The 24,700-nt window shown below is 42.2% G+C and overlaps 1 protein-coding gene across 3 annotated transcripts in view; it reads right to left on the bottom strand.

Annotated features, from left to right (window-relative positions):
- Positions 1 to 24,700, bottom strand: part of STK24 (serine/threonine kinase 24) — a 130,952-nt gene that overhangs the window by 20,518 nt on the left and 85,734 nt on the right. For all 3 annotated transcript variants that reach the window (XM_045821581.1, XM_045821582.1, XM_045821583.1), the window contains 3 exons: positions 6,998 to 7,054; positions 2,977 to 3,085; positions 2,527 to 2,684 (listed from right to left, as the gene is read on the bottom strand). In XM_045821581.1, coding sequence (XP_045677537.1) covers positions 2,527 to 2,684; positions 2,977 to 3,085; positions 6,998 to 7,054 — 324 coding nt within the window. The remainder of the gene's footprint in view (positions 1 to 2,526; positions 2,685 to 2,976; positions 3,086 to 6,997; positions 7,055 to 24,700) is intronic.

Raw genomic sequence — 24,700 nt, forward strand, 5'->3', positions numbered from 1 at the left:
CTCAGAATAAATCCCATTTGATCATGGTGTATGATCTTTTTGATGCACTGCTGTATTTACTTTCGTTGAGGATTTTAGCATCTATGTTCATCAGTGATATATGCCTATAATTTTCTTTCTCTGTAGTATTTTTATCTGCTTTTAGAATTATGATAATGCTGACCTCATTAAATGAGTTTGGGGGCCTTCTCTACTCTTAAATTTTATTAAATAGCTTGAGAAGGAAAGGTGTTAGTTCTTCTCAGAATGTTTGGTAAAATTAATTTGTGAAGCCATCTGGTGCATGGCTTTTGTTTTTTGGAAATTTTTTGAATATTGCTTCAGTTTCATTACATGTAATCTCTCTATTCAGATTCTCTGATTCTTCCTGATTTATTTTTGGAAGAGGTGTGTGTTTCTAGGAATTCATCCATTTCATCCAGGCTGTCCAGTTTGTTGGCATGTAATCATCCATAATATTTGCTTATAATCCTTTGTATTTCTTTGATGTCTGTTGTTATTTCTCCTCTTTTATTTCTGATTTTATTTATTTGGGTCCATTCTCTTTTTTTCTTGATGAGTCTGATTAAAGGTTTCTCAGTCTTGTTTATCTTTTCAAAGAACCAGTTCTTGTATTCATTGATTTTCTGTATCATTTTTTTAGACTCTATTTCATTTATTTCTGCTCTGATCTTAATTATTTCCCTCCTTCTACACACATTGGGCTTTGTTTGTTGTTCCTTTTCAAGTTCCTTTAAGTGTGAAGTTAGATCACTTGAGCTGAGCTTTTTGCTGTTTTTTTGAGATAGGCCTTTAATGCTATGTACTTCTCTCTTAGGATTGCTTTCCTAGTGTCCCACAGATTTTGGATAGCTGTATCCTCATATTCATTTGTTTCAAGATATCTTCTGATTTCTTCCTTGATCTTATTATTGAGAGACAGCATCTTTTAATCTACCTAAAAAGAATACTGCAGCATTTTCTGATCAGATAAGAACATTATGATCTTGAACACCAGGTGGGGGGGGGGAGTGCCTTCAAGAAATAAAGTGCAAAGCTTTCTGATATGTTAAAATCCCTGCTGCTCAGAGCCTGCCTTAGGCAAACATCCAGAGAGACCCTGCACTAGTTAGAAAGGTGGAGTGGAAAACAGGGCAGCCAGGACAATTCTTGAAGAATAACTATAAAGTGAACAATGATGGGTAATAATAAAAATAGAAGATCTGAATCCTGAGTCACATGTGCCACAGTTGATCAGCTAATTTACTAGAAAGAGAATAATTAGTGTGATATAATCAAAGGAGTTAAGAAATCTGGATTCAACTCCCTACCAAAATCTAGGCCTATGAAATTTTTTAAAAGATTTTATTTATTTATTTTTAGAGAGGGAAGGGAGGGAGAAAGAGAGAGAGAAACATCAATGTGTGGTTGCTGGGGGCCATGGCCTGCAACCCAGGCATGTGCCCTGACTGGGAATCGAACCTGCGATGCTTTGGTTCGCAGCCCGCGCTCAATCTACTGGGCTGTGCCAGCCAGGTAGGCCTATGAATTTTGATAAATGAACCTGAGCTTAAAATAAAGAGAATAGACTGAATATTAAGTTCCTGTCAAGGCCTAAAATGAGATGTCCCCAGGAAAAGGCCAATATCAAAAGCAGCTGCAGAGATTAGAAGTAGCTATAGGGTAATCCATCCATCACACAGGATAAAGCCCTAACAAGCAACAAACACACCAAAGACTAGATAGCTCTCCTATCCTGGGGGCTGAGAAAGAGCAGCCTGTGGGAGACTGGAATTAAATCTGAGATCCAGGAGGTAGGGTCTCTAGATTTTCAGTCTATACTAAAAAGGTTAAGAGAGTTGAAGGGCAACGGGTTGGGGGGAAGGGAAATGCAGGAAAATTTGACAGAATATATGACATGTATAAGAGGTTAGAAAAAAAGAATTATAACTTTGCCTCATGGTGGCTAGGAGCCTGTGAGATTAAAGATACTAATTAGGAACTAAAAATAATGAGAGGAAGAATCTGCAGCAATCACTAAAAGCACTATTCTTTCTAGGATCTGGTCTTACATTTTTGTGGATTCTCTGTTTCATTTGTAGGATCTCTTTCTGTACTTGTCCGTAAAATATCATTCCAAATATGGTCCAAGGTCTTCCTCCATCACTTACTCCTCTTCACAACCCTAGATCTCTCTCTGTGGGTGCTCACCCTACATGCCTCTACTGGGTGCTTCCACCATGGTTGCCACCTTGATCCTCCATTCCTCCACACCCACCTTCAAACACCCTCCTTTCTTGTTGTTCCCCACCACCAAGCTGATATCGTTTAAGCTAAAAAATTCATTAACTGTGGACTGGATAAACAAAAGGTATAATATGATACAGTAGGGGACAAAGAATAAACCCGTTTTTAACCAAGGTCCAAGAATGACCTTACGACCTACTTCAAGGTGCTAGTCTTTACTCTAACTGGAAAAACTAGAAACTGAAAACATAAAAGTGGAGAATTCTCCTGACCCAACAAGTATGATGTGTCAGCACTAACCTTTGAGTCATAGGCTGACTGTTTAATGACTTCGGGTGCCATCCAGAAAGGGGTGCCCACGAAGGTATTTCTTTTTATCTGGGTATCTGTCAGCTGCCCCGCCACTCCAAAATCAGCCAGCTTAACCTCTCCATGTTCGGAGAGCAGAACATTGGCAGCTGCAAAATAAAACCAAGATGACTCCTGGGACTGTCTGTTGTGCTGTTTCACCCATTATCATTTTAGGAATATGTATGTTCTCTTCCCAGTGGGACCATGTGCTCAGTAAGAAAAGGCACCAAGGGATACTTTTGGTTAGACACCCCTCAAAGCCAACTCACCCCCATGCAGCTGAAGGTACTCTACAAAAACCCACAGAACAACCTCCCTTGAGGAGCATGGTTTAATTCTACAGCACATTCCTACCCACCTTAGGTATTTCAAAGGAATAAAAACAATATGCTTTCTTACCTTTAATATCTCTATGAATTTTTTTCTCCGAATGCAAATAATCAAGTCCTTTCAGTATTTCTCTTAATATAGTAGCAATCTGAGTTTCATCTAAAGGGCCAGGTTCTAACTAACAAAAAAAAAGGATTAAATAATTATAAGAAGTTTGAAATGATAAAGCAAAGTTAATACTCATGTTAAATAGATGACAATAATTAAAATCGAAAAACTTCTCTATGCCAGAACAGGCATTTTTGTCCAATTAAAATCTACTTAAAGGTCCCTAAAAACAACAGCTATAATGAACCAGAGAAAACGACTTTGCTGAATGAAGTGAAGCTGGCTAAGAATTAAAGTAGGAGCAGTGAGAAAGTCCATGGTCAGCACTGCCATGGCTACAGGTTGAGCTATAATAGATTGTAGTCCAGAAAGCAAAAGCCCAGAAACTCACAGCACTTGCTAGATAGGGTACAAAGCAGCTTGGCCTTGTCCTAACATATGTAATGGTAATCAAAACACAAGTAGTTCAAAAGAGAAGGCCTGAGAGCCCACTGTTTCCTGAGGCTACCCCTGCACCAGAATTTTTTAAGCCTGAATTTTAAAACATGGGGAAGACAGCAGAAAGGACTCAATTCCTGATGATTAAGATTTTTTTGCTGTATTTTGTATATATAAGCAAAAATTACTATTATATTATCCCAAATAAGATAATAATTTCCTCTGAAAACTTTCATTCTGAGAAACTCAAAGAAGTTGATATTGACTTCTTAATAGCCACAATTGTATAAAGGTGAAGGAAGAAATGTCAAGAAACATGCCCATTTTAAAAGGGAAAAATTAGGCTATAAAGCTCAGTTCAAATTGGGTGAGTCCACCATCACTTACAGAGCAAGGAATTCAACCACAACTTAATAATTATAGCAAAACAACTGAACACTCCCTAAAGAACTAATAAAGGAACTGGTGGGGGTGGGGGGGTCAGAATTCTAATATTAATTTTTCTTCTAAACAATGGTTCTCAGTATTGCATTTTCAGATTTGACATTATAACCCAAATTCACATCACAGTTAAAGCTATCATAACTCAAATTCACACAATCCTGTGACATTCACGAAGTTTTAAAAAGATAGATGTGCTTTAAACCAAAGGGAATAAAAACTAAGACACTCTTTGAAAAGGAGTGAAAACTAAGGCTCTCCTGGAGTTCTGATTAATGCTCCTACTTTCCTGTGTGTATCATGGCCTTCATTGGGACAACAGTGATAGCACAGTTGTTTATGGGGTCCAAGGCAGAGGGCAGCTGAGACACAATTCCTGCTTCACTACAGCTTTACTCTCACCTGGAACTGCTTTCTGATTCATCTAGTGACCCGTGTCTCCTCTGCTCACTAGCCCAACATGGTCTATACAAAAATCCACAAAGTCTGGAGAAAAGATGGTGAGGTCAGTGGGCTTGTCTGGTAGCACTTCTCAGCTCCCTTGCCTTCAGGACACAGGTGTAAGAGAATGGCGCTGCTACTCACTGTAGTCTTCCTGTATATGTTATATGTTCAGTCGCACTGCTTGAACCAACTAGCCTGCCAAAAAGTATCCCAAATTCTAATTAAGGTACTATCTAAACATTACCTCAGAGGCAACATGTTGCACACTTTGTTCCACAGAACCTAACTTCCCCTAGTTATCTGACCAAGAGTCTTATTTTCAAGAAACACACATTGAAACTACTGTTCCAAAGAGCACAGTCTGGAACCTTCCCTGTCCGTCTTCTCCACATCTACTTTTGAGTTTTCATGCAAAGTAGAAATTTTAATACTCAAAATGAGGAAAAGACACTATTTCTCATAAGCTGGGGGTAAGAGGAAGAAAGGTGTATTTGCTCTTAGTCACAACATCAGAACACAGAAGGATAATCCAGTTGTTCAAAATCATATCAAAGAATGTAAGTTCCAGTTCTTCCTCCAGCACATTTTGTCCCAAGCCAATTATCAGTAACATTTGGCTAGACTTGTGCTGAACTTTAACCTTCCTTCTATTATCAAGTCTTGGAAAGAAACAGTAGAGCAGCCTCATGTCTTTAGCAAGGGGAGATAAGAAGAGTTGAGAAAAACTAACAGAAAAATCTTCCCCTGGATATTTGAGAACTGGCTCTCTGATTAAAATATGTATTTAAATGTGGCCTAAACACCACCCACCAATAATTTAGTCACCAGGGGTGAAGAGGGTAAAAGAGAGGACCTTTTTGGTGTCAAAATTCACTATAAACGGTATTCAGTTGCTCTCTACATCACGGAGATCCTCACTAGTGGGTGAGACCAGGATGAGCTAACTTCTTGGAGTCACATATTAGCATTCTCCACCATTTCTAAACAGTATAAATATGGTAGTCTCTATCATTAAGAGAACTGTGGAATCTTCAAATAATCTTCACAAAAGAAAGACTCCCAGGAAAAAAAATTTAGGCTATACCTCATCTCTAGATGACTTCTAATTCCCTCTCCTTCTTCCTCTGCAACAGAGACTATTAACCAGGCACATGGCCACCCAATAAGAGGCCTCATATACCAGCCTCTGCAGCAGCAAGTCTGCACATGTGAATAAGTTCTCCCCAGTGGAATATGAGCAGAAGTGACACATGCTCCCTTCCTGGTCTTGGCCTTGAAACACTGGCAGCCAGAGAGAACAATGACTGAAGACCATAGAAAGCCACAGGTTACTGATGGTAGACCCACCCACCAGTGCAGGACCCTGAAGATCACATGGACTAGAGTCCACTGACCCCCACATGTGGGAGAGAAATAAATTTCTAACCTATGTGAGACACTGGGGCCACTACAACAGCAGCTCAACCCAAACCTTAATGAATATGCTATCTCGTTTTTTAAAAACACATTGCAGATACATCTTTTAAGTTTATCAAACATCTCTACATAGTATCAAATTGTTTTGTGTGACAACATTCTGTTTTTTTAAAATCTGTTATAAACGAAGGCCATCTCAAAAAAATACTAACAGTTTTCAACATGCAAAAAATAATTCTTGTATCCCATTATAAAAGTGTGTCCTATTCTCAGAGAGTTGGGTGCAGGCAGCCAACAGAGAAGGGAGAAAAGACAAATAAAGATACAACAAAGTCAGAGGGAGGGGAAGGACAGCATTGTGTCAGGGAAGGCCACAGGTTTTTATACCGGGTCACAATGAGGCCCAAAGTCCAGCTCTGTTGGCTGCATGTGGCACCCATCTCCTTAGTGTCTCCATTTCATCATCAATAAAAATGAGATGATTAGGGATCTCTAAAAAGGGAAGCCTGGTTCTTGTCACCCAGGACCACTGATATGTAAAGCAGATAGCAGTTTGCTGGGACTCTCATACCATATGGGATTTTATTTAAAATGGAGAGTTCTGAACTTCTTAAACTGTAATGTCTAAAATTTCACAGATTTCAATTTGAAGCTCCAAGAAAGTTACCACTAAAGAAGTTAAATTACTGTAGCTTTAAGAATGAATAAATCACAACATTTAGAGAGAATTGCTGCTCTTAGGATTCAAGGTCAGAAAAAAAGTCCCCACAAACAACTTCGTATATGTCACAAATGAAATTCACTTAATATAACAGGAAATCTAATTATACAAAATGAGATAATTTTCTACAGTCCTGTAGCATTTCTTAAAAGAGTAAAAACAAAATGAAAATTCCCTGTGTAATGTGAATATTTATTGGAAAGCAGCAAAGCAAGTTATAACATTTATCCAGCTGTTTTGTCTCTTTTCCCATTTTAATGTAATGGTTTATAGCTTATTAATTTTATTTAACTTTCCTTTGAACATCATTTTGACCAACTGCCTTTGTGGTTTATAACATTAAGTAGACCTGTAATTTTCAGTATATCAGAAGCGAAAATACATATTATAAGAAACAGTTTGGTCCATTTTTCATGGAACATAAAAGAGAGAAACAGAAATGGGTAAGCACAGAATTATATTCAAAACCAAGATTTACTGAGAAGAGCTTTAATGCGTACCAGCTTCCAACTTAATACTTACTAGATCTAGTGCAGAGCCTCCACCAAGATATTCCATTATTATCCACAATTTAGTATCCTACAAAAACAAAATAGAAATTACTTTTTTAAAACAAGCAAACCCCTCCAAAAATTAAATAATCTAAGGGGATCTTTTTGTTATTTTGAAACTATTAATTTTTATATATACATGTACATCATCAAGAAAAGTGTGTCTAAAGTTTAGTCAAGCGCAGGAAAAACTACACAAGGTCAGAGGAGGGCTTTCACAGTCTGGCTGGGACCCCGGCATCAGACTCTTCCAGGCAGCGTGTTCCAGACCTCATGAACCAGAATCTCTGAAGATGCGAACGGGGGTAAGGGGATGGGGAGCGCATGGTATCCTCTCAAACTAACTTAGTGACCCAGAAGCGCAGTAGGGTTTGAGAATCAGTTCCCAAAGCCAGTTAAGGACAGCAGCTGTCACACAAGTACCACCCTGGGTGTAAGCCAGGAGGTGCCAGAGCACACAAGGGATCAGGTCACTTGCCTGCTAGTGTCTTGCAGCTCTGAGGTACAGAGACTGACCTTCAGTCCCTGTGAGCAAAGGGAAAGGCAATACTGCAAAGGTGGATGGCAGCTAATGTGAGCTGCTTATGAAGGCAGCCAATTCCAGACTCCCCCCAAAGGCTACTGTCCTCTCTTCAAGGGAGCTTTCCAGGAAAGCAGGCACCTGCTTACTGAGCTTTGTACCTGTGTCCCTTAGCTCCCCCTTCACCAGAAGGTGAGATGCCACTTGTGACTGTCTTTTCCTTTTGTCTTTCATGAGGCTGGAGTTCTCTTTTTAGACATAAATCCCAAACTGATTCTACCCTGAAAACAAACAAGCAAGCAAGCAAGCACATATCTGCACCATTCCCCAAGAGGGAGTGCCTATGTGGTGATCAGGAATATGTGGGCTTGGGGATAAGCCAGACCAGGGTTGAGATTCTGACTCCTCTTTACTATCTGAGGGGCCAGGAAAATTATTTCCTCTCTAAGCTTCCAATTGAGAGGTTAGCTAAGTGCCAGAACAAGAGCTGGTGACACGTATAAACCATAACAGCACCAGTGGCAAGTAACCCATCAGTAATATTGGTAGAAGATAACCTAGCACAACACTGGTGGTATTCTGGCCTGCTACCTGGGAGCTACAATCATGGGCATACTTATATCAGCATGATTCATTGCTAACTCAGTATTTTATGGTAGTTTTTGTATGCATCAAGAGAAAATAGAAAAACAAAACTTTTCCAAGGCTCTTTAGTACCTTCAGGATGGAACCGTGTCTTGAGTCTTCAGAATATCCCCAAGAAGGCCCCTCTGCCAGGCACCCATGCAAATCCATGGTTCCAGTGACACTGACTCTGGCCTCTCAGGCCTTTCACCTCAGCAGTTCACTGTCAGGACAACCCTCATGTGCCCCATATGCTGTGCAGACTTCTGCTTTAGCACCTATTAGTCTGACTTTCATTTTAGGTTTACTTGTCTGTGTTTCCCACCAACAACAAACAAGTGCCAGGGGACAGTGCCTGGCATGTTCAATCCCTGGAAAGGTTAGCTATGGTACTCTGTAGTCAAGGAAGGGTAAATTATATTTCCTGGGTATTCACTTCAGGGAGGCACTAAGGCATGTTCTGCACTTGTAAAATAAACTTCTAAAATTTAAAATAAATCCTGACATCTGAAGTCAATTCTATAATGTTATAAATAAAAAGTCCAAGTTTGATTGTATACAGAATACTTTCTCAAGCTTTTTAATGCCCTTGACTACTAATGTGATGAAGACAATTTAGGTCTAGATTGGAAAAGGCACAGAAGACTTAAATGGTATGTCTGGAATTCACTGTATCCATACAAAGATTTTACTCACTTAATAACCATCCATCCAGTTAAGAGCACCTGCCTTGGGCTCAATCACCTCCTGGTTCTGATTTACAGAGAACTTCTTATCAGAAGGAATATTCCCCAGCCTTCTTCTCCTTTCACATATAAGCCCAATGATAGATTTCTGTAACACCTGCTACTAGAGAATGTTTGTGTTGCTCCTTCTGAACATTTCAAAAGCATCTTGTCTGATAGCTAGAAATAAAGTACTCCAGGAAACACCTAATACCATTTTCAATGACACGGGAAACTTAAATTGTTTTTCTTTATTTTTTTAATGAAAGGTTTGTTTTTTATCCTTACCTGAGGACATATTTTCATTGCTTTTAGAGAGAGAGGAAGAGAGAAAAATATCAATGAGAGAAAGAAGTATTGACTGCTTGCCTCCCATACATGACCAGACAAGAAATCATACACTTCTAGACTAGGGACTGAACCTACAACCCAGGTATGTGCCCTGACCAGGAATCAAACCTGCAACACTTCAGTTACAGGACGATACTCCAACAGAGCCACACTGGACAGGGTCAAATTGTTTTTCTATAAGGGAACTTAGAACTTCAAATTTCTACTCCCATTCCCTTTTTATGGGGCTGTTTGACCCAGCTCCTATCTTTTTTATTATTTTATGGGCATTAAGGGCAAGCTTGCTGAGAGCAAGATAAACTTTCAACAGGTAGGTAATCTCTCCTCGCCTCACGCCCGACCTGCAGGGAGCTGTGCCATAGCACACCCTGGGAACAATCTTTGCTGACTCTGGAGATCCCAGTGTCACCAAATTGCTTCCTGGAACAGGAAGAGGCAAGTGACCACACCCTGTCTGTCATTCCAACACTCCATACTCCTAAATCCCTGCTGGCCTAGCCCAGCAACTACCTACACTAAGGAAACAAAATACCCTTTAAAAATACTATATCCTCTTTTCAGGGATGACACATTTTCCAGTGGTGCCCTAATACCACAGGGGGATTAAAGCAATAGCAGAACAAGTGGTAAACTAAGTGCTCCCTAGCTGAAAGGCTAAAACCCCACTCCTTCATTGTACAGACCCCACCTTCCTGGAGAAGAAATGCAGTAAAATGACCAGCCTACTTCTATTTTCATCCAGCTGCTTCCTAGTACCAGACACACTGAGGTGTGAATGCTATACAAACACAAAGTCCACCAGATTCAAGGGCACCTAAGAAAACAGTGTTAGGTCCTTTATTTGGGCCACTGCTTTTTAACACATTGTATGCGGGAAATGTATTTATACGTTTTACGTTGACTGGTAGTAGAGCACGTGATAAAAACTACCCGCAAACAATGTGTTAAGTACCCTGGCTAGGTCCTATGACTTTTGCCCCCAGTGCCATCATCACCACTAATCTACTAACTGAGCAATAGAATGGAATTTGCACCATGAAAAGCTCCACTTGCTTTCCAACCTTACTCAGTATGTCACTGACTCTTACCATGGACAGTCGGCTAGTCCCCATTCACTCCAAGATGAGCTGCCACTGGGCAGCCTCTCCCAGGAGCCAGCACCAGGAGGCAGCAATAAGCAGCATGAGCACCTGTCTTCCCCACAGAGAGCTTGTGTTCTAGAGCTGAAGACGACCTCCAACGAATCATAACTCACAAGTGGGTACAATGGGAGAGTACAGCAGGGATCTGCCAGTTCAAATCAAAACCAAGTATCTCTTAAAATAAAGTCGAATGATGAGTTGGCACTGGGATCAGGGGAGAAACTAAGGAAGGGGACCAAGGGAAGAAGTGCAGGTCAGCAACCAGAATGGCAGAAATGAAGCTGCAATGCAGGGAACAGGCAGCACTGAGGACCTAAGGGAAAGAAGGCACAAGGAGGGGGCCCGGTGGCGAGTGACCTGAAGTAAAACCACAGAAAAAGGCTGATCTTATAGTAACTGGAGGCAAATATGTCAGACTTTTTCCTAAAAGTCACTGAAGGGTACCAAAGCATATATTCATTTTGGAATAGGCCCTCAATGTGTGTGAGAAAGGGCTGGAAATAGTTAATGGTTCTTGCATGGTCTGCGGAAAGGGAAGGGGAGAGGTGAAAGATGAATATGATTTCATCTTCAGAGGCTTGGGAGGCAGAAGTGGCAGGACTCCATGGTGCACAGGAAGGTCAAAGCAAGTTCCGGCATTGACCTCACTCAAACACCTGGCAATGCCATCTACTGACAGGCAGCACAGGGAAGGAGGTAAGGGGTTGCAAATATGAGAGGTCTGACATAAAGATGCTCCCCCAACATTATAGAGAATGAGTCAATCTCCTTTTATCTTAAAAAATAACAAAACCCTGGTTTAAAAATATCTGACAGCTTCTATTAAATTCTATTATGACTTCCAAACTCTTTGGCTTGGTGAACTACCCCAATCACAAGCACGTAGCCATCTGTCTCCCCATCTCATTTCCACAAGCTCTGTGCCATGCCCCTGGAATATAACCCTGTCTAACTCCTGCATGGTTCTGCACAGCAGCTCCCTCTGATCCTCTGAGGAGATGATTTAGGGTATCCATCTCCCTACTTCATTCTCCAGACCCAAACATCTCTCCTCACTCTTCCCCTCCCCTCAGAGAGAAGTCCACCTTATCCTCCATCCAAGAATGGCCATGCAGCTAGCTACATCATGTTTCTCAACTTTGGCACTACTGAAATTTGGGGAATAATCCTTTTTTGTGTGCACTGTCTGGTGCACTACAGAGTGTCCTGCAGCATCCCTGCCAGTAACAACACATCTCCAGTTCTGATGACCCAAAGTTTCTCCAAAATTTCCAATGACCTCGAGGAGACAAAGTCATCGAAAACCACTAAACAATATGATCAACAGTGATAAACATGAAGTGTTATTATACCAGAAACACTGACAAATAATTTCCTCCTTATTCTAACAGAATCAGTTTTGCATATACCCTAAAACATCCAGCTAAAAGATTATCACTAATTCACCATGATACATCTAAGCTTTGGATTCGTCATCCATAAAAAAAAAAAAAAAAAAAAGGTAATAATCTCTACATTTCCAAACTTCACAGTTCAACTGACAATAAAATGAGATAATAAATGTTAAAGCACTTTATAAAGTTCAAGTTACTAAACACATGGGAAGTGCTTTATCAACATCATCACTCATAAATGCCTTAAAATAACCTGCTAAAAGCCAAATTAACAGAACAAATAGTATTTCTCTGCATAGGAGTTTCTGAGGGAAAAAAAAGTGAAACAATGATTCCTACATATTCTATACTAGAATGAAAAAATAATTACTATTCTGCCAGGGATACCCTTAGCCTGTTCTCTATGACCAAATGACCACACAGTCACTGTCCAGATGTAAATGCCCTTATAAAATCTTATAAATGGCGGCCTGTGAGGCAATATTAAAATGAGAATAATTTTGATCAGAATAATTTCATTTTTTAAAAAAATTACCTCAAACAGTGTAAGTCATGAATACAATTTTCTTAAAAGGGAAAGAAAATGGCTTATTTAATTAGTTAAGGATCAAAATGTAAAAGATACTCAAGTATATGCAGTGAAAATCTTCCCTCCCATCCCTGCCCCCCAGGTCAGTCTCCATGTCCAACAAGTTATCATATCCTACGTAACCTCAGAAGTATTTTATGCAAATATGTACCTAGACACTCTCTCTCCCCTTGTTACAGGGTGCAGCCAAGAGGGGGGACCCCAAATGGGTATTTGAAATGGGGTCCAGAACTCAAGGTGTCCAGGGGATTTCTGGATGTCCTCACTCCCACTCCCCAGGTGTGGGTTGGGGGAAGGGACACATGGAGCAGGGCCATTGAGAGCTGTTTTGCATAGCAACAGCCTTGCAGCTAACCCCTGGTGTGGTCATTTAACATATTTATAGCCTTTGGCTGGTTGCTTAGATGTGTTAAATAGCTGTGGCCATGCTCTGAGCCAGGGGAATGGAAGTAACTTCCCCACCAAGATGTGACTAGGGGCAGGTCCCCCGAGCTACAGCGCCTGCGTGGGAGCTTGGAGAAGATTGGCTCCGGGACTTGGGGCCACACCTGCCCAGACTCATGATGGCAGTCCAGTAAAGCTGGAAGGGTATGAGTTCTGGCATGTGAAGCCGAGTGTGGGAGGAGTCAGAAATGGGGCTGCAGAGGAAGATTGGTGGGGGGATTTAAACCCAGATGCAGCAGCCATTGGAGAGAACCACAAGGCTTTAGTAGAGTGAGGACTCCTGCAGCCCTGTGAGAGAGAACCACACAGCTTTAGCAGAGTGAAGACTCCCGAGGCCCTGAGGGAGAGAACCACGCGGCCTTGACAGAGTGGAGACTCCCGCAGCCCTGAGAGAGAGAATCACCATGCGCCTTTAGCAGAGAACCGCCAGACGGCTTTGGCAGAGTGGCAACCCCCACCCCCCTTGCAGCCATTGTGCAGGGGGAGAACCATGCAGCTGTGGAAGTGCAGAGAGCATCACAGCCATTGGAGAGAGAACCATGCGGCCTTGACAGAGTGGAGACTCCTGCAGCCCTGAGAGAGAGAACCACGCGGCCTTGACAGAGTGGAGGCTCCCGCAGCTTTAGAAAGGGGAACCACCACCCGGTTTTAGCAGAGATCCCGGCGACTCTGCTGAGGGTGCCGGGAACCCAGGGAGGTCTCCCAGTCGAGATTGAGTACTAACTAGGAAGAACCAGAGGACTGCCTGAGCCATGGATTTCTATTTCCTTTCCAGAGATACGGTACTCTGGACTGGGCAAAGGGGGAAGGAAGGAAGGACTGTGTCTGTTTGTGGGTGTTTTAAAGGACTTCAGGATTTTTGATAAAGACATTAGGTCACTACTTTAAGTTTGTATAGCATTAAATAAACATTTCCTTTCCTTTTCATGAATCTCTGGCATTGAGAGACGTCTTTCCTCTGGCGGCGGACATAACGGACCTGGGGGCTTCTTTCAGTAATAGTATATCTTCCCTGGCCCCCCTTGTTTGTTCTGTAACACCCTTATATCCAAATAGTAACATTCTTTACACTGTTCTGTATCTTGCTTTTCATTAGAGTATTTAATACATGTCCATAAAGGACTTTTTAACCATAACTAATCCATTCCCTACGTGACAACATTAAGTTTATCATTTTTGTTGTAGTTCTGAGCTGGCTCGCAAGAACCTCTCATTTGGGGAATTCCTGGAATTCCCAAATCCTGCTAGGTCAAAGCAAACAACTTGAATTTTAACAGATAACAACAAATGACTCTTCAAAGAGATTACTTCAATTTATACTACCTCCAGCAATGTATGAGAATCTTAATTTCCCCTTTACTACAGTGTAATCAAACTATTTTTTACATGCTTACTGATTTGAGAGATGAAGGTAGAGAGACAAAGGGAGACACCAATGTGAGGGGAAACATCGATTAGCTTCCCCTCATATGTAGCCCAACCAGGGATCAAACCCATACCCCAAGTATGTGCCCTGACCAGGAAAAGAACCCATGTCTCCTTGGTATATGGGATGGTGCTCCAAGCAATTAAGCCACCTAGCCAGAGCTCAAACTATTTGGGGGCCCTATTGTCATGGGCTGAACTGTGTCCCCCCCAAATCTGTACTTTGAAGTCCTAATCTCCAGTACCTCAAAATGTGACTAGATTTGGAGATCCAATCTTTAAAGAGGTGATTAAATTAAAAAGAAGCCATTAGGATGGGTCCTAATCCAATCTGACTGGTGTCCTTCTAAGAAGATATTAGGACACAAACACACACAGAGGTAAGACCAGTGAAGACACTCAGAGAAAATATGTAACTACAAGTCAAGGAGAGAGGCCTGAGGGGGAACCAACCCTGACTTAATCTCAGACTTGTAACCTCCAGATTTCGAGGAAAATAAATTAATTTATGTTGTTTAAACTATGCCATTGAGGCAGGAGATAGTCAGGAAGGAAACTCCAGGGGCCCCACAGGGCTGAGGTAGAAAACATCTATACCTGACAAAGACCCCCTAAAAGGGGTTGTTCCTGTTTTCTGGGATAACTCTGAATCATGGAATGCACCTGCACACTACCCCTGATTCATTAGAATATCATTATAATGAAATAACATTGTGGGACTCCCTTCTCCAGTAGCCAATCAAGAAAATCATCGGAAACCACACATGCGCAGTAGCTATGAAATCCAACTCCTTGACCCTGCGCAGGAAAAGCCCGCCAAAGACTAGCCAGGGAGCTTCTGCCCTATAAGAATAGAATCCCCTCAGCCCACGTGTTCCTTCTCTGCTCTGATTTGGCCCACTCCCATGTCCTGTGGAGTGTATTATCACTTAATAAATCTTCTCTCTTTCTTTATGCTATAAACTTTGTGTGTTCGGTTCAATTCTTTGTCCTTGATCACTAAGAACCTGGTTACCTGTGCACACCTGTGACACCATCTGTGGTACTTTGTTGTGGCAGAAAATGAAGATGATCCACAAGTGAGAAAAAATAGTATCTCAGGGAGTTCATCTTTCTCTTATTGTAAAGTTGAACATCTTTACATATTAAAGAATCATGCACATTTTTGGTGAACCCTCAATTCATTTCCTTTGCCTATTTTTTATTGAGTTAAAGATATTTTTAAAAAACAAGAGCTGTAATATGATCTACAAACAGCATTTTCCTCATTTGTCTTTGGATTGTTTTTGGTACTTTTGGCTTGCAGAAATTAATGGCAACACAACATCAATAATGATACTGTTAGGTAGAAGTTTAGGAGAAGTATGGGTGGGAGGGGATACACAGTACTTTCAGAAAAAGTTCATAAACAACTGATTAACTGCTTCCACCAAGTATCTGTTTTTAACAGGATAACAAGAGGTGGTCTGGACCAAGACAAAAACCTGAATTAACAGACCTCTACCTATACTTATGTTAAGGAGGTCGAACCCTCTCTTGAAAGAGTACACACCCCATTCTCCCAGCAAACTGATGTATTATTCCCTCATCCCAGCCCACAAATTATATAAATCCTCAGGACCAAGAGACCAATCACCTATGCCTTTCTCACCCACCTCAGCTAGGCCTATTCTCTTCCTGAGAACATATCACTAATAAACTTTGTTTACAGGCTAAATAGGCTTGCTGATCTATAATTCTTTACTGGTTGGCAAGAAGAACCAAGCCTCCGACAACAATACCACCCTACATTTAAATGTGCTCTGAATTGTTTGGAACTGTTTCCTAAGAACCTGGAATTGGTGACTCAAAATGGGGGCTCCCTTCTCAGTACGGAGAAGGGGGCTTAACAGACATCAGCAGATGACAGAAAGGTTAAAAGGAAGTAAACAAGATGGTAGATTCTGCACCATTAACAAGATTTTTAAGTAGGAATTCTAAAATGAACTAAATCTGCTTTGCATCTATACTTCATTCAGAGGCCTCCAAATTCATTAGCTGTAACAAAAGGCTGAGCTCAAGAATTATCTACAATGCAGTAAGTCTTTTTAAAACAACATGTGGTCACAGACTTCCTTAAGAATATGGTTTTTAAAGTAGAAATACCTTTCTGTTCAGATGTGGGCATGAATACAGAATGTTGAAGATTAGGATGGCTGGGGTGGAGGAGGTGGGGTGAAAATGGAGACAACTGTACTTGAACAATAATAATAAACTAAAAATTGAATAAATAAAAATAAAATGTTCAGATGGGGTTTGACCCCTGTCCCTGACCCTTACCATCTCTATGACCCTGAGACCAGTCCCTCAGTGACTCCCTGACACCACAGCCCCTTTTCAACTGCATTCAAGTACAGAACACAGTTCCTGACCTCAAAAACTTATTCCCCTATCTCACTGATCCTAGCATTTCTTAAATGATATAGATGGCTACCATGCACATGGTGTCACTGAGGGGTAAAAAAAAATGAGTAATAAATATCTAGTTTCTGACTTTAAGGAACTTCACATAATGGAAAAAGTGGACAAATAACTACAATCAGACAACCTGTGGTAGGTGACACAAAATGTCACGGGTGTTGAGAGGAGAGGCCCATCTGAACTGACGAGGAGAAGGCTTAGATGAGGCATTAAGAGAGAAGTAGTATTAGAGCTGCACCTTGAAAAACTGTGACAGACTGGCGCAGGGGTGAGAAGGAATGTGTTTCTGGCAGACTCGTGGGAAAGCAAAGTGGATGGTCAGGGAATAAACAAGTGATCTTGTTCAGCTAAAGCAACAGAGAATGATGCCAGTTCATAAAGTTTCAGCTTAACTTAATAAGCAATGAGGAAATCACTGAAAATTTTAGATAAAAGGATAAGTAACCAGCAACTACCTACACTACCGAATGAATGGGGAGAGAAAGAGACTTGACTCAGGGTGGTAAACAACACAATATGCAGATGATGTGTTACAGAACTGTACACATAAAACCTATAATTTTATTAATCAATATCACCCCAATAAATTCAATTAAAAATAAAAAGAATGAAAGGGGAGAGAAGAGTAAGAAGATCATCACAAAGCAAAGCAGAAGGTCAGGGAAAGATCTGCAGACATTCTAAAAGTGACATTGATGAGTGTTTGCTGAGAAGACAAATCAAAACTGTCCCAGTTTTGAGCCCCAGTAAGTGAGGACTCCAGGAATACAAATGTGAAGATCAAAAAGAGGACAACTGGGTGGACAGGGGAGGGAAACAGAGATGGCTCTTTGTACTTTTGAAATATTATGACACAGTCTGGTAAGTACACGAAAGCAGGGGAAAATATGGTTTTGAAGTTCAGGAGACAGACTAGGATCAACATAGAGATAATAACTAATATACAGTAGAAACTGTATAGGGAACCACTGAGGACCCTTGGGTAGGTTATGAAAATTATTTTAGGCTGAACACAAATATTTGACATTCAACAGAGGCAGAAAGAAGCCTTCTAGGAACTTCCCTTATCTGACTAAAGCAGCTATTTCTAGTAAATGAGGCTGCCACAAATCCCCTCTTTAAGGGTGGGTCTTCTCTCAGGAGGAAGAACAGAATAAACCAATCATATATCCCCCTCAGGACCTGAAGGAGGAAGCAAGATCTTTCCCATTTTCAAAGACAAACCACAAATTTACTTATCTCCTGTTTGTACTTGTAAAATCTCATTTGACTTTCCTAAAGGAACACACCTGTTCTCCCTCTCCCTTTCCCCTGCTAGTTAAGATATAAGCCTCTATCTTTAATCATTTAATGAGTAGGCATTCTTATAAATGTTCCTGTTAATTTGTCTTTTGTCATTTTAATTTGCAGGTCCCCTAGTCAAAAAGGGGGTAAAGGAAAAGTTGTTTTTTTCCCTAATAAGTAATATATTATAAAACTTTACCTGAAGGGGTGCCATAGGGAAAATGGAGTGAGTCAGGCTCCTTCCCCTGGAAGTCTAGTCAACTATAACTTAGCAGTGTTCATATAACCTTGAGTATGAGCCCACATGCACAGAATCAAGCTCTGTAATATAATAATTTGGCACCGTGCCGGCATTGTGTGCATTTACTATACAAGGGAGTTGGGACTTCCCAGGGAAGCTTGGGGCTCCCGTGGTTCACCCTACCCTGGAATAAAGGCATGTCAGACACCCGAAGAGCTCCATGAATTGTGTTCTGTCTGCTCGAATTTCATGTGAACCTGCCCGGCCTTGAACAGATGAAGGACAATTGCTCAGAACATACGGGGGTAGGCAAAAGTAGGTTTACAGTTGTAAGTATACAAAACACAAGAGTTTATTCCTGTATTATTATTTCTTTTTGGATTATAGATTGTCATACAAACAACTGTAAACCTACTTTTTGCCCATCCCTGTATGCAAGCCACCCCAGGTAAATAAAGGTCAGTCCCTATCATTTTACTGATCTTTAGTTAATAAGATGGCCCCATAAGCACATGAGAACATTAAATCTCTGTGAGTCACTTTCCCCACTGGCTACCCTAGTTCTCAACCACATTCTGAAGGGGGTGGAAGAATAACAATGCTGTCTGGTAATATTCAGGGTCAAAACTTTCACTTGGGGGATGCTTCAGTTCCCCTAAGTAATCATTATCAAAACTAACCAACCTAATACTGGGCATTGTGGTAGGAAGGAGGAGGCTAACTCTCCCACTTTCTATCCTCCATCCCCCAACTCAGGATCACACAGCAGTTGTCTATCTCTAATACTCTCTGGTAGGGAAGAAGGTTTTACATTAAAACAACAATAACAACATAAAAAAGGAATTTTTGTAGAACATCATTTCTATCGACATTGTCTTAAGAGGCTGCTTGGAGTAAAGAAGAAAAATAGGGACTGTAAGGAGTAGGGAGAAAACTTAGACCATGAGAAAATAGGAACCTAGCTAGCTAGAGCCAAGAGATTACTAGGTTACTGAACAAACATCCTGCCTTCCTGCCTTATGCAAGAATGCTTGGTTTGAAATTCCCGCGCTCAGTCTTTGTAAGCGAATTGCTAACTGCCACATCTGCTTCTGTATAAACGCTTGCTTGCCTGCCCCTATATAAGGACTTAATTGTAAGCACTCGGGGCATCTCTCGTTTGCAGCCCCTTGTGGGTACCGTGTCTCTGGACACTCTGAGAGTTCGCCCCTGCGCAGGTTAAACTTGGCCAATAAAGTAACATCCTTGGTACCCTGAAAGTCTCCGACATCTGTTCTCAAGTTTGCTGGATGCAACATTTGGAGGCCCCAGCGAGATCTCCCTTGGTGGAGTTTCGGTTTGGAGGCCGGATGGGCAGCTCAAGCTGAGTAAGTATTAGCTGAGGATCCTCTTTTGGTTTCTGGGCAATCTTACCCTGAGGTAGTAGGTGGGACACCGCCGGTAACCTACCTAGGGACTTCCAAAGGCAAGACGCCGCTCTTTGAAATTTGGTTTCAGTAATCTTAGGGGTGACCGGTCACGTCAGATTTCCTCTTTCCCTGCGCTGCGCTGCGATTAGTTTTGGATTATATGCCTAGTTCGTGTGTGAGAGATATTGCATTGTCTGTCGCCTTGTTGGTTTGTGTTGTTTGTTTCTTCTCCTTCATCCCGGACCTTATTAGAATGGGCCAGCAGGAATCGGTGCCAGGATCCCCACTGGATTGCCTCCTTAAGAATTTCTCCGATTTCCAGCGGCAGGCACGAGGGTATGGAGGACCTCCACCGGATCCAGAATTTTTAAGAACATTAAGCCAGCTTGAGTGGCCCACTTTTGATGTTGGATGGCCCTCGGAGGGGACCTTTGACTTGCCCACCCTCTTTGCTGTTTGAGCCACAGTATACAGGGTTCCCCATCCAGATCAGTTCCTTTATATAGATGTCTGGGTCAACATTGCCACCGAGCGACCCCAGTACATCAAGAAGTGTCAGGGTGGAAATCAGGGAGGGAGGCGGGCGGTGTGCCTAGCATCAACAGGGAATAAGGCAAAGGGGAGGGGAACTGAGACCCCGATCACCGCATCAGGTGGGCCCCCAGGGCGGTCGAGGCTGTCCCCATCTTACCAGGACCGCCACAGGACCATTTAGACCCTGTGAATGCACCCCCGCCTTATCCCCGGAAGGAGGAGCCTGATTCTTCCTTGCAGGATATAGGCGGATTTTCCAGCCCGCCACATACGCGAGGGGGAACCCACTATGGAGCGGGCGCGGGAGGTGCCGCCATTTTGCCTCTCCTGGAGGCGCCCGCGGCGCCGGACGCTCCGCCGAGAGCACCCCCACGGTTAATCTATGTCCCCTTTTCTACTAGTGACATATAATTGGAAGCATCAGAATCCCCCATTTTCTGAAAAACCCCAGGGATTGATTTCCCTCCTAGAGACTATTTTCAGGACTCACCAGCCGACCTGGGATGATTGTCAGCAGATTCTGCAGACTCTCTTCACATCAGAGGAAAGAGACCCTATTATAAGAGAGGCTGCAAAATCTGTACTTGGAGAGGAAGGAGAGAGCAAGATGGTTTGTTAGGGTATGAACCCGCCATCTTCTCGGATCGCCGGCCATCTGAATAAAGCGCCTATGAAAGATTCAATCACTGTCATTGCTTATTGGATTTGGTAGTGACAGGCAGCCCGAACACCGGTGTCTTTTCCGGTTACATATTTTGGCAACTCCGAGCCGGGACAGACTTCGGGACTCTCCGGTAAGTTTGGGTGTTTGGTGGGGAGTCCCATTGGCTGCCTGGACTGAGGGGCTCTGGGGGCTTGGAGTCAGAGAATCCCAAGCAGCTGCCAAGTGATTTCACTTGGGAATTCTCACCCCTTGCTCCCAGCACCTCTGGTCATGCATCACACTGGATTGAATCATTGCGCTTTCTGGTTCAGGTTGAAAACCCGGGTCACGACTTAAGTCATCTGTTCTGTTTGGGTACCGTCTGTTTGGAGCTCCATCTGGTCCGAAAGGACATCTGGTCTGGTCCCGAAAGGGGAGTCTGTTTGGAGCTCCGTGGAGTTCTGTCTGGTAATATGGGGGGAAACCCTCCGTTCCGAAAAACAGCCTGCTGGGGTAGGTTCTGGTAAATTGATAGACGTATAATCGTGTATCGAAGGTGTATGTTGTTTTGTTGTAGTACTGTTCTGTTTGTGTCTTGTATAATTTAGACTCAGGAGAGTGCCGGTCATGGAATGGGTCTTTAAATTACTGTATTATACTGTAACTAAAGTTGTTTTGTCAAAATCAGGGAAGTGGGACAAATTGCCTTACCTAGAAGTTTTTGGGTTTACATGATAAAGATGCATGCAGAGTTAAAAAGGAAAGAGAGGAAAGTCAGTTAATAGCTCAGAGAAAAGGGAATTTACATATGAAAGATATAACATCAGAGGAGAGGGGCCAGGAAGATCTAGGCATTAAAACCGCTGCAGGCTGGTCAGAGTTCCTGCAGCCCCAGGGGATCCACTCCTGTGAGTGAAATGGGAAAAGTGCACCTGAACTGGCATCACTATCTTGAATCAGTCAAAAAACCAGATTCGGTGGAGGAAAACACCCTACCGGGGCAGGGCAATATCCTTTTTGGAGACTTTTTTCAGTGAGAGTAAAGCCAGGAGGCCAGTCTGCTAGATGTTATCTGGCACATACTCTGTTTTGTACGTTGGATCTGTTAAACTGGAAAAGCTCAAACCCTTCTTATGGACATAACCCTGCTAAAATGACTGATTTGATTGTGTCAGTTTTTGCCACTTATCTTCTCAATTGGGCAGACATAGGAGCCTTATGGAATTCTTTGCTTCAGTAAGGGGGATGAGCAGAGGCTGGTGTTGGATAAGGCAAATGAAGAGGCTCCGAGGTTAAGCCAAGAAAATCCAGATGGGGCTCTGGGCCTTCCCAGGGCAATACCTATATCTGAGCCCTTAAGGGAATGGCCTTTCTCTCTTAGAGCATTATAAGAGATGCCTCCTTGAGGGAATGGGAAAGGCATCCCTGAACAGAAAGTCTGAGTAAGTGCAGGCCGTGCAACAAAAGTCCACAGAAAACTCCTCCCAACACTAGGAAACAGTTAAGGAGATTCCTGAGGATGGCAAGTGACTGCTGCATTTGAATTCCAAGCTTTGGGCTCACTGCTAATCCACTGTGTGAGGCTCTGAAGGGAACGGAATATAGCCCTTTAGAGTGGACACAGGAGCGCACTCAGGCTTTTGAGTCTCTGGAAGTGCACCTGGCTTCAGCACCAGCCTTGGGGCTTTCAAGCTTACTGGAGCCCTTTCAATGATGTGTGTGTGAGAAACAGGGTGCTGCCCTAGGATTCCTCACCCAAATGCTTAGTGACATTTGCAATCCATCACATAATTGTCAAGGATATTAAATCACACTGTCCTGGGGTGGCCAGCCTGCTTGAGAGTGGCAACCACCTGCAAGCTCTTGGAGGAAACTGAAAAAGTTTGCCATGGGGCAGCCTATGCCAGTTATGTGTCGCAGCAAGTGTTGAGCCTGCTGGAGCAAAAAAGGAAAAATGTGGCTGACTGCTGAAAGAATGGGCAGGTACCAAGCCCTTTCTTCTCGACAATCCCAATGTCTCCCTCAAAACTGTAATTAAAGTAATTCCTGCCTTTTTCTCCCAGACCCTGACTTGGCTGCACTAACACATGATTGTGCTGAAATAACTGATGAAGTGTATTCTAGCAGAATTGATTTACAGAACCATCCTGTAGAAGAAGCAGACTGGACTGTCTATACAGATGGAAGCAGTTATATGGACAAAGGAAGCAGAGGAGCTGGATATGCAGTTGTGACTCTTCAAGGAGTAGTGGAGGCCAAGGCCTTGCTGCCAGTAACCTCTGCCCAGAAGGCTAAACTGGCTGCATTGACAAGGGCGATGGAATTGTCTCATGTAAAGAGAGTGAATGTGTGTATCAACTCAAGAAATCACACAGAAGGTTAGTAAAATCCTAGGAATTAAGTGGAGACTCCATACGGCATGGAGACCCCAGGCTTCTGGGAAAGTAAAAAAGATGAACCACACCTTAAAGAAAAATATAGCCAAAGTGTCAAGAAGCTCATCTTCATTAGAATCAAGCTTTACTTATTGCCCTGCTCAGGATAAAGATGGCTCCTCGAAGTGGGATTCAGTTCAGTCCCTATAAAATTGTGTACAGATAGCCATTTCAGGTCACAATTGGGGTGAAAGATACGTATATAGATAAAAATATGAAGGTAAGAAAAAAATATGTGCAATATTTAAATCAGACCTTAGCTGTGATGAATAACTTTGCCTGTATTAGGGACTTCTCTCCCATAGGTCCACTGCATTCATTCAAATCAGGAGATAAGGAGCTGCTCAAGATTTGGAGGACAGGATCCCCAGAAAATCAGCTAGAAGAAAAGTGGACTGGACCTTGGGATATACTCCTCACCACCCCAACTGCAGTGAAGCTGGCAGGAATAAAACTGTAGATTCATCACACCAGAATAAAGAAAGCACAGGAAGAAGATCTAAAAGTCATCTTTGAAAAACAGTGACTTATGTTCTCTTCATTACCTCCTATTTGACCCCTTGTTATGGACAACTTATTCCATTCAAATGGGATGACAACATCTGGGTATATTTGGAGAAAAACGTCCTGAATATTTCTGACTTTTGTCTTGCAGGAAGAACTTATGTAAAACAAACTTTCACTTCATGTCTTATAGGCGTCTGTGCCCCTTTGGAAAGCTTTAAAAACTATACTATATTTGAGCATATTGAAAAGAAAATGGCCTACTCTGACATTTATAATTGGGGACCAGTGGTAAATATAAAAGACAGGGAAATGTTTTCATTGAAGGTTGCTAATGTAACCCTAGAGAGGGAATATGTAATTTTTGTCAATTGCAATAAAAACTGTCTTGTGCTCTCTGCAGGTGTGAAGATGAATTGCACCACCACCACTGATGTATCTTATGCTTATGCCCATGTTAAGCTGCCAATAGGATGGTTCCTGATATGTGAAATAACAGTTTATTCTTATGTTTCAGCAAACAGCTCTGGGGGACCATGCTCTCTGGGAAGACTAACGGTGTTTATGCCTCAGAAGCCTCACTTAACCCAGGTTCAACAGGATGTCTCCCTTACACCTGATTGTATCAGTGACTTGCACCTTTTAGCCTGCTGAATATGTGTCCTTAATTGTGTTTATAATGTCAACCATGGTAACTTATTTAATGTAAAAATAAGCAGGTTAGCCTGCGCTATGGTGAAAGCCTTAAATGCCACCTCTCAAGCTATTAGTGCCACTAGTCAAGAACTAGGACAAGTCAGAGAAGCAGTACTGAAAAATCGTGCAGCTATAGACTACCTTCTTTTGAGACATAATCATGGATGTGAGGAATATAAGGGACTCTGCTGTTTTAACCTGATACTTCACAGCTTATAGAGCATAAAGTAAAGCAAATAAATGATGTGGTGTCC

The sequence above is a fragment of the Phyllostomus hastatus genome, unplaced genomic scaffold (genome assembly GCF_019186645.2).
Source record: "Phyllostomus hastatus isolate PE091 unplaced genomic scaffold, TTU_PhHast_1.1 phas_scaffold_46, whole genome shotgun sequence".
Lineage (NCBI taxonomy): Eukaryota > Metazoa > Chordata > Mammalia > Chiroptera > Phyllostomidae > Phyllostomus > Phyllostomus hastatus.